The sequence below is a fragment of the Sardina pilchardus genome, chromosome 9, assembly GCF_963854185.1.
Source record: "Sardina pilchardus chromosome 9, fSarPil1.1, whole genome shotgun sequence".
Lineage (NCBI taxonomy): Eukaryota > Metazoa > Chordata > Actinopteri > Clupeiformes > Clupeidae > Sardina > Sardina pilchardus.
Window position 1 is genome coordinate 19,181,322 of NC_085002.1, and position 10,617 is coordinate 19,191,938.

Genomic DNA, 10,617 nt, shown 5'->3' on the forward strand with positions numbered 1-10,617 from the left:
TCTTGATTCTAATCCTAACACGTAGGCCTATCTGAAACCCAATCATGAAGTGTAAAAACACTACCGGCTTTTGAAAGAAATGTCAAACAGTTGTGATGTAAAAAAACAACTCAGATGTAAACAAGTTATACAGTTAACATGTTGGCATATGTTTATTGGAAATTTGTTTTACACAAAGGAAAAATATATACCAGTATATAACATATGGGTCAGGTGCAACTGGAATTTACTTGCAAACAGTGCGCACATCCAAATAAAGGTGCAGGAGCCAAAAAGTTAAGATCCAAAAAAAAGAGTAAAAGGTCCGCTCGAAACGTAACTTGTCTTAAATAAAGTACACATTAAGTGAGAGCAAGTGTGCGGACCTTTTACTCTTTTTTTCAGGTGCAACTGGACCCACAGGATATGTTGAAGAGATGATTTCTTGTCTCATTGTTGTTGACATATTGTTCAGAAAATACTGCAGACATCCTGGTTGCAAAACTCCAAAATATCTAAGGAATATGATTAGAAAATGGTCAGGAAGCATTTATTTATTTATTTGATAAAATAAGATGACAATTTGTAACTTTTTTCCATTATAGCCTTGGCATTAATAAAACACACAATATGCACTCTAATTTAAACCGGTTCCAGTAAAATTCACAATCCTTTCTATCAAGCAAGCTTATGGAAATAGTGAAGAACCGTCTGAGACAACTTCCCACCTGTGTGTGTGCAGTTGAAGATTGCCTCAGCTTGCCTGTAGAACTCCTCTCCGAGGATAGTGTGGTAGCCCATGTGGCTTGTGTGGACAAGGCAGCGGGTGGCGTCTTTGAAGAGCAAATCACTCTCGCCGTATTCCTGAGACTCAAACAGTTTGAACTCCGAGTCTGGATGGGCTGCCAGGGTTTCCTGAGGAAAGGGAGTTTTATTTAATTATTGCATTGCCTTTGCCTAGCTGTTCTTACATTTTCAAAGGGAAACATCATCATTTCCGCAAAAAGGTAATGATATTAAATGACATTATGGTCAACAGTTGATAGTCTTGATCTTTTGACTTCTCAAACCCTGACCTGAGACTTCATGAGAAAGTCATAAATGCGGGTGGTGAGAACAGGCCTGGTCATGACCGTATTGGGTGGCACTGCGCCCAGATTGCAGCTCTGCCAGTCAGAGAGGGGGGCTCTGCCACCCGCGCCACACAGCAGCTCAAAGTCCCAGGACAGCCAGCCCTCTGCCCAGCCCGTCTCGTTCAGCTCTGCCCGGAGACACACACCATCCGCAGACACAGCAGGCACAGCAGTGTAGGACATGAGCAGGATGTTAAAGACAGGGAAGCACAGTTTCCAATTAATTATTGATGAGGTTGGACTAGAGATCCATTGCACATACAGTATGTGGTGAAATTGTTAGTGAATGCTAAATTAACGTCCACTTCTAATTTCCAAGTGGCTCTGAACAATCGAAGTGTGAGCTAAAAATTCAACATGGAGATAGAAGAGAGACAACATGAGATCAACAACACAACGTCTGATGCTTACGCTTGATGTTGTTTTCCAAGTTGTGATGCTCCAGGAAAGCCACATCTCCGTAACTCTTCCCGCTGGCATCTCCCACAAGGCACCTGCATTGAGACCAACATCCACCAATCAGGGGACACTGCTCAGACTGTCCAAAGCATTACAGAGGAGAAGTCTCTTACTCCCAGAGACCCACAGATACAAATTCATTCAACCTTTAATTATTCTCGGAGAGTCATTGAGGGTAGCCCTCATTTTCAATGAAGCCGAGATAGATAAAATCAAATAAATACAAATAAAAATCAGTCTCAATTATCTTCCGCAAGACATTGCTTACCTCAAAGCACCCATATTTCCGTAGTAACGTTCATTGTGGTTGTCGGCACAGCGTTTAGTGGCTACCGCCTCTGTTCCTCCCATGCAGACCTTACAGAGGTTATCCCGAGCACCAGGAAGGCACCCCTTCCAGAAGACCTCAGAGTATACTTATAAAAACATCATACTTTATAAGAGTATACTTATAAAAACATAATACTTTGTGAAAGCTAGTATTTCAGCGGCTGGTGCATATGTCAACTATTTCTGCTGTGAATGATGTGAATGAAAACAATCTTGAAACTGTTATGTATTTACATTTCCAGGTACATTTTCATATTTGCCAATATTGTTAAATTATCTAATACAGTTAATGTGTACATAAATCATGATTTGCGTCGCACAGACTCCCACGTAGAGAATTCCACAATAAGAACATCTACTGTCGGCCTATACACAAACTTTGTTTGCAACAGCACAGCACAGCTTCAAACAGACACCTTGGTTGGGGTTGCTGCAGCTGGAGCTGCTGTTGTGTTCGTAGCTGAGGGGGTGTTTCACAGGGAGCAGCCAGCCTGCAGGGCTGTACATGTGGCCGTGGCACGAGCGCCGCCCCCCCAGGTTCCCCAGGAACACATTCTTGCTGGAGCGGCGCACCAGGGCCACAGCCCATACGGGGGGCATGTCTGCAGGGACACAAACCTGTTCAGTCAGGCTCTCTGTGGGTCGCTCAAATTAGCATTCCAACAAACAAAGTCATCTTCACAAGAGCTAGATGCTTTGCAAAGTCATCAACACACTTGTGGGGAAATAGTTCCAAGACCCACCTTCAGTCTCAAAATGAGTTGATCCCTCAGATGGTTCACACTTGTCTCCTTAAATGTGTAAATATGTGCACAAGCGGTTAACATTATACAAATGTACAGAAACACTCATGCAAACACAAGAGAAATCATATCAGTATATATATTTTTTAGAAAGGACAGTATGCTGACATACGCCAGACTATTCATGGATGTCACATTGTCACATTCTGCTGGGTTACCATAGTACTCTGTCACCACAGGAACAAGACCACACCTCCCAGCAATGAAGGTATGAGTTGCATCCAGTGAAACAGCATCCACTTCATCTCTCTGTGGGCATACCAGAAAACAGCCGGTCACATCAGAGGTAACAATTTGAAAGTGTTTTTTATATACAGTGAGGAGCACAAGTATTTGATACCATGCTAAAGTTGCCTAAAAAGAGGAATATAAAATCATCATTTGACAATTGATCTTAATGTCTTAATTAAAAAAATGAGTAAAAATAAAACCGCTAAGTACACCAATTTGCTTTGTGATTGAAGAATGTATCGTAAATAAATAAATGTTCTTCCTAAATGCTAGGGGGAAGGAAGTACTGTATTTGAACCCCTATGTAACCCTATGGGAATTTAACACATAGGGTTAACATAGGGGCAGGCAGATTTTAATTTTTTAAGGCCAGCTATTTCATGGATCCAGGATATAATGCATCCTGATAAAGTTCCCTTGGCCTTTGGAATTAAAATAGCCCCACATCATCACATACCGTTCACCATAGTTAGAGATGGGCATGGTGCTTTTTCCAGTAGGCCTATTAGCCTGTTTGATTTGCATTGAGCTCAATCTTTAGCTATGGTGAACGGTATGTGATGATGTGGGGCTATTTTAATTCCAAAGGCCAAGGGAACTTATCAGGATGCATTTTATCCTGGATCCATGAAATAGCTGGCCTTTAAAAATAAAAATCTGCCTGCCCCTATGTTAACCCTATGTGTTAAATTCCCATAGGGTTACATAGGGGGTCAAATACTTACTTCCCTTAGCATTTAAGGAAAACGTTTATTTATTTACGATACATTCTTCAATCACAAAGAAAATTGGTGTCCTTGGCGGTTTGATTTTTACTCATTGTTTTAATTAAGGCATTACAGTTTTTTTCAATCGCTAACAAGCGTTTGTCCATTCAGTTGACACATTTTCAAAACTCTAAACACAGTTAGCACAGCATCGGTCTTTTGTGGCCATATCATTCACACATTTCATGTTGTTTTCACACAGTATGCAGTCAGTGAATACATTTTCACAATGCTTACATTTTCTTAACAGACAAACTATACCTCCCAACAAAACAATGGATCGTTTTTGTATTATTTTTGAATGTTAACACACAACATCCCACAATAGTTAAAACAATATTCCAAACCTTAGATACAGTATAAAAACCTCTGCTTCTGCAATGTTATCAATTCAAAAGCAATATATCTCAGCTGATAATAAACAAACAATCAAATAATTGACACACAGATGATTTATGTTGGGTAAATTGGGCCAACCACAGCTGATTCCAGTCTATCTTAGACTCAGTGGCAGGGCTTATTTCTCTCTATTACATTGACACTTACACAGTAAAAAGAGGAGGTGATGTTTTTGGAAGCAGAAACAGAAAAAGATTTGTTCACCCCCTTTTTATCTGGGCTTTTTGCTGTTGTTTTTTGGTCAGAATGCTCTTGTGTTTCATGGATATTTTGTTCACTGCAATTCTGTAAAACGTTTTCTGTTCTATCATAGTCTACTGTAAACAGTATTTACCGTATACTGCACCTCCTGTAGGCCTAATGAACAGTAAAAAAAAAAAAAAAAAAAAGATTTGCTTTTTACTGGAATGCATTTGAATGTGAACATTACATCTGGACATACAGTTCCCAACCAAGAAATTTAGTGCAAAAATGCTGGATTGCATGTTTTGCATGCAAATACCTGTAAAACGGAAACATAAAAGTCTATGCAGTTTTTGTAATGTCAACAGTAGCCAGTATTTTGAAACCTAATGTACTCTAATTGACTGCATGTATCTTGTGAAGTGAAAACAAGTTTCATTCTTTGACAAAATAACTTCATTTTGAGTCAGGTTTCCAGTGTTTTGGTAAAGTTAGTGTGTGCAGAGAAATGACGAGTTAGTGTATATGTAACAAAATGTGGTGTAAGAACATGGGATGTGCTTTTGAGAGGAAAATGATCCATTTGGCCAATTGTGTTTTGTAGGTGAGAGTCTGTGTTTAGAGTTTTGAAAATGTGTCAAATGAATGGACAAACGCTTGTTAGCGATTGAAAAAAACTGTAAGATCAATTGTCAAATGATGATTTTATATTCCTGTTTTAGCATGGTATCAAATACTTGTGCTCCACACTGTATACACATAAAGAAGAGATACTTTAGGACTTATAACAGTAAGATCTTTGGTCTCTCTGATTTTGGACTTCTGTTCCAATCCCTCATCATCAAATGGAACCATAGAAGTTCCCCCCCACAGTGTCACAGTGAGCATTGGGGTTGAATTTGGACAGTACTGTAGATCTTACTGCACCTTGATCTTCTCAATGCAGTCGCTCATGGAGGCTGCCTTCACACACACCAGGGGGTCCGACTTGATGCTCAGGGCCCAGCGCTCACACTTCTTCTGCTCCGCATGGCTGATGCAGCACCAGCGCACCACACTGTCCTCAAGAGAACTACCTGCGCAAGTTAAATACAAAAATACATAATACATTTAATTCTTGTAGCACTTTTCAAGACATTCAAACACACTTCATATAACACTTAGAAATACACGATACAAAGAAGAAAACACAAGATGAATACCGTAGACTGAGAATGAAATGACATGACAACAGTAGCCAGAAAAGTTGTGGGTTTGACTCCTGGCTGCCACCCTTGTGCCTTTGAGCAAGGCACTTAAGGTCTGAGTTGCTCTGGGGAAACTGGCCCTTGTAATAACTGACATGTGTAGACACAAGCATCAGCCAAACAAATAGGTAAGAACCTTCATGTCCCAGGCCTTTAAGGAGGGCAACGTAGTCCAGGCCCAGCACCTGACTGATGTCCATGTCGTCAGGCAGAATAGCCAGCTTCTCAGTCACATCCTTGAAAAGCAGGTCGCTGGAGCCAAAGGGCTTTGAGTCAAAGAGCTGGAACCGCTGCCTCTCCCTTCCTCGCAAGCCAAACGCCATCTTACATATTCAAATACAAAGGTAATACTTACATACATATTATAATCCGAGAACTGGTGACATTTTTTCCAGACAAAAGTTATAAAAACTCTGTATTATGATGTCAGATGCAGATGAATGTGTGTAATAATTAATAATACTGTAAAATAATGCAAATATTACATGATCTCGATCAATCTGTTTTAAAACATACCGTACATTTATTCTATCTGCATCTCAACCTACAACCTGTACAGCAAGTATTGAAACACGCACACACCACTGATGCTGTGAGGAATTTACGGGCGATCTTGCGGTAATTCACACGTGTGACAACTCCACCTCCAGGACCCCTGCCCAGGTTACACCTTCTGAAGTCACCAAGAGGAGCAGTCGAGCCGTCTGTACAGAGCAACTTGTATTCCTCTCTCTCACTCTCTGAGCAGTAAACCAGACCAGAGTGGACATGATGAATGAGAGAGAACAAACAAATATGTGCAGAGAGGCAAATGTTTAAGTACAAATACTTATCATAAATGTCTTCAAAATATATGAACATATAAGAATATATGAATGGGAACCATAGTAATGAATATAAATAGCTTAGAATGTCCTATATAAGTGCACAAGATAGTAGCCGCTTTCAGACAGTGTTGCCCACAGTACATGCCGCTCTTTGTCAAACGGAGGTCAGGTATGGTGCTTACATCATGAATGAGAACGATACCAACGCACATGAACAGAATCTCTGCATGTTCTTCGCTTCGTTCAGACATAAGCTCATTTACATAATGTCTGTCGGAAATACTAGGAGGGGAGTAGTGTATGAGCCGGCTTAAAGTTTGGAGTTCCAAATGTCTAGTTATGTTGTTCAGATATAATGTACAGACCAGCAGCTTGATATCCGCAGCACATGCAGACTTGCACCAATAAGATACTAACCTTCAATAGTATTGAGGGCAGTGTGATCCACAAAAGCCACCTCTCCTGCTCCTGTCTTTAAACATCTGAGAGCGAGTGGTGATGATGATGATGATGAAAGGGAAATGAAAATAACATGAAGGACAGGAGGAAACATATGAAGTTGTACACTAAACACCTATTCAGTGCACATATCTATAATTCATTTCATATAATCCTCATGGCATGGACACTCTGCAAGAGATTTCAACATCATAGATAGGTAGATAGATAGATAGACAGATAGATACTTTATTGATCCCCTAGGGGAAGTTCAAGGTCCCAGCAGCTTAAAACACCACACACACAACATACACTACAATGTAATACTGTACACTACAATGTCATATTAGATTTCTGAAGGTGATTACGCAAGTATATGGGATATTACATAGAAGGAAGAGATGGTTCTGGAGCTAACCTGAGTGCCCCTTTGTTGTTATAGAAGGGCTCACTGTGAGACGTTTCACAGTGAAAGTTGCGGTGGCGGACGTAGGACTTCTGACCTTGGCAGAGGCCACACAGCTTGGGTGTGAGGGAGGCCGCCCCTGGCACACAGCTGCCGCTGAAGAAGTTGCTCACCGCTGGCAACACACAAAGGCCAAAGACATGCAGGCTTCAGAGTGTGTTTCAAATCTCATCATCTCTCATCTGGTATGTACTGTAGTAGAGGACTCTGCAGCTGTATCTAGTCACTGCTTACAAACTGCTTACTACACTAAAATGACATGCATCCCAGCAGGCAGATGTGCATGTGTTTGCTTTGCTATATTTATGCAGAGTGGTGTGTGTGTGTGTGTGTGTGTTACCGTGGCTGAATGGCTGGTCCTCGGCCCAGGGCAGCAGGTTGCGGGACATCAGATGTCCCAACGGGAGGCTCCAGCCGGCAGTCCAGCGAGCACCGCTGTGGCAGCTCCTGCGGCCCTGCAGAGACCGCATGTCCAGCCCCTCGCTGCTGTTCTTCACCACAGCCACCGCAAGAATACAGCCGCCTGTCGGTCACACAGGCGCACACAATCATAGCATAGCATGGATGTGGGACTTGAGACAAGTACAAGCACAGGTGAAACAATGCAGTACAGTTAGCTACATCATGCACAAAACAACAACTGCAGAACAACAAGGAAGGGAGAGGGGGAAAAAGACCCAAAAAGAAATTGAGAATCAGATTTCTAAATGATTTTGTATGATAAACAAACAAGTACCGTCACTGTAGATTTCTTTGGCTACGGCAACCAGGCCGAACTGCTTCACAGCAGTGTAGACCTCCCCTGCATCCAATGTCACCAGGTCGGCACGGTTCGCCTAGAGGAAATCAAGATTTGTAATCAAAACTTAAAGGGATAATCCGGAGTGAAATGCACTTTAGATCAATGTTTCGGACTATTGGGAGTACATACGTTGAGTTGACACCAAAATCATGTCATTCGGATGTATTTTGAGAAAGTTCGAGTTCACCGTTTTTAGCCAAAACTCGTTAGCCTGTAAGTGACCGGGGCAGGTCCTTTCGCCACTACAAAACGCTATTTTTATACCTCTTCTACTGTTCCAAACAACACTACACTTACGTGGTAGTGAGTAGGGTCCCTAAAGCCAAACCGAAGTATCCCCACGTCTTTATGTGGTCGGATAGAGAGTCCAGAATGAATTTAATCGAGTCAGTAGGCTACCTTCCGGAAATGTCGCTGCGGCAACTGCGCAACGCTTCCACAACACTTTACTAACATTTCCGGAAAGGTACTGACTCGATTAAATTGATTCTGGACTCTCTATCCGACCACATAAAGACGTGGGGATACTTCGGTTTGGCTTTAGGGACCCTCTACTCACTACCACGTAAGTGTAGTGTTGTTTGGAACAGTAGAAGAGGTATAAAAATAGCGTTTTGTAGTGGCGAAAGGACCTGCCCCGGTCACTTACAGGCTAACGAGTTTTGGCTAAAAACGGTGAACTCGAACTTTCTCAAAATACATCCGAATGACATGATTTTGGTGTCAACTCAACGTATGTACTCCCAATAGTCCGAAAAATTGATCTAAAGTGCATTTCACTCCGGATTATCCCTTTAACAGGTCAGTGAACTTCCCTCAGAGGAAACCATTCAGACAGACAGCAAATTAGATGTTGCCAGACAGATGTGTAAACGACTGTTCCATGATGATTTGTACTTGTCTGTTCACTGTGTCTCTGTGTCGCGGTAATGTGTTGATTAAAAGCAGCTGTGAGCGTTACTGATGCCGTAGATAACTTCCCTCCAGTAAAGTTACATTCATATTTAGTCGTTTAGCCGACACATTTATCCAAAGCGACTTACAAAGAAAGTGAACTATGAAGGTACAGTGCGACAAGGATTTGTCTGTGCAGCAATACAACACTCACAGAGAATCGAGTGACAGTTCTAAGACAAGCGAAGCAGAAGAGCGTCTTTTTGGGAACTATACAGTGCTAGATAAAGCATGCCCACTTGTTAGTAGTGCTAGTAGAGGAGGTACTGTCAGAAGAGCTAGGTCTTCATATGTTTTTTTTAAGATAGAGAAGGACTCCCTTGCTCTGGTAGGAACTGGTAGAGTTTTCAGGGAACAACAGGTGAGAAAAGGATTCCCTTGAGTGTAGAGGTGTCAGAACCAGATGTCAATTGGTTGAAAAGTCGATCAGATCTGATCTAGCTGGGAGGGTGGAGGTACAAAAAAGGAAGGACAAGGAGACTTGTTGACAGACAAATGGGCAGATGTAGAGAGATGGTGCTTTGCACCACATTTTGTGAGAGGAGGGAGGGGAGGAGGGCGTCTGACCCTGATTTTGTCAATGCAGTCGGCTGTACTGGAAGCCTTCACACAGGACAGCCTGGCGAAGGCAGCGACGGCCGCCGGGGGAAGGACTGCCACCAGGGCTTTGGACAGCTCGGCACACTTCCTCTGCTCAATATCGGACACTGTGCACCACCTCATCTTCTTACCTACAATAACAAACATTTTAAAGATTTCAAGCTTATGTCTACAACATTCATAGACATTCACCCTCAGGTTGCACATTCAACATATTTATGTAGAATAGGCTACAAGTGAGTGAGTGAGTGAGTGAGTGCGCAATGCATTACTTCTAAGAGTAACCTAATGAAATCCCAAATGTTCTCTGACTAAAAATATTTGCAGTAGTCTGGAGAGTTCATAGGATACATAACCGACCATCTCAATAGAGACACGTGAGTTTATCATCGGGTATAGGGATCCTCAGCGAAATTACAATGATCTAGGTTGAACAGAAAGTAATACGATATGTGTTCAGTAAGGGTCTTAGTAAACAGATTCTTTGATTATTTCAAACAAACGTTACGTTACAAACAAACAAACAAATGTTATGCAGAGTTGCGATTTGAAGCATGCACATTTTAAAAACAATTACGAAACAGCAAAAAACTTAAAGATCATGCATTACAGTATTACAACACAAGGCTTTTCACTCACCCGAAGTCTGAGAGGCGCATATGATGATGATTACAATAACACACGCAGCCTTCATGGTGGAGTTCGCAGGAGAGTAGAACCGTTAATGCGATCGCAGTTTAGCGCTTGCAAAATATACAGAGTCCCATTGAGACTGGAGGTAAACTTCGGCACCTTACCATATGCTAGACCTACGACAAATAGCCGTGATCAAATTCAGATGTCTTCAGGGGAGAATAAAAAGTCTCGCCTTACTTAATTCACTTGTGACTCAGGTTTTCAGATTGGGGCAATGGGCGCATCTGGAAAGCATTAAACCCATTCTGTCACGCGGACTATTGTCGTCCAAACACTTGCCAGTGAATACAAGATTACCTAAAA

The 10,617-nt window shown here is 41.8% G+C and overlaps 1 protein-coding gene across 2 annotated transcripts; it reads right to left on the bottom strand.

Annotated features, from left to right (window-relative positions):
• Nucleotides 1-125: 125 nt before the first annotated feature.
• On the bottom strand, nucleotides 126-10,612 carry sxph (saxiphilin). Of its 2 annotated transcripts, none has more exons than XM_062546163.1 (17): nucleotides 10,258-10,612; nucleotides 9,586-9,749; nucleotides 7,999-8,098; nucleotides 7,603-7,785; nucleotides 7,215-7,377; nucleotides 6,776-6,840; nucleotides 6,114-6,271; nucleotides 5,668-5,854; nucleotides 5,212-5,360; nucleotides 2,863-2,953; nucleotides 2,645-2,692; nucleotides 2,318-2,503; nucleotides 1,840-1,987; nucleotides 1,524-1,606; nucleotides 1,102-1,240; nucleotides 708-894; nucleotides 126-494 (listed from the first exon to the last, which is right to left on the bottom strand). In XM_062546163.1, exons 1-17 carry the CDS (start codon nucleotides 10,310-10,312, stop codon nucleotides 381-383), a joined length of 2,220 nt encoding a protein of 739 aa, XP_062402147.1. In that variant the 5' UTR covers nucleotides 10,313-10,612; the 3' UTR covers nucleotides 126-380. The 2 variants fall into 2 exon arrangements, with proteins under 2 accessions (XP_062402147.1, XP_062402149.1); XM_062546165.1 differs by having other exon boundaries at nucleotides 1,056-1,240; nucleotides 10,258-10,609.
• Nucleotides 10,613-10,617: the final 5 nt, after the last annotated feature.

What these genes read in the sequence shown, in the direction of transcription:
- sxph (XM_062546163.1), bottom strand. Translation starts at nt 10,312, where the DNA reads ATGAAGGCTGCGTGTGTTATTGTAATCATCATCATATGCGCCTCTCAG. An exon ending in TGCCCTCAATACTATTGAAG is followed by an intron (nt 6,272 to 6,775) that starts GTTAGTATCTTA and finishes TTTACTGCTCAG; the next exon opens with AGAGTGAGAGAGAGGAATAC. An exon ending in ACTGCATTGAGAAGATCAAG is followed by an intron (nt 2,954 to 5,211) that starts GTGCAGTAAGAT and finishes GTATGCCCACAG; the next exon opens with AGAGATGAAGTGGATGCTGT.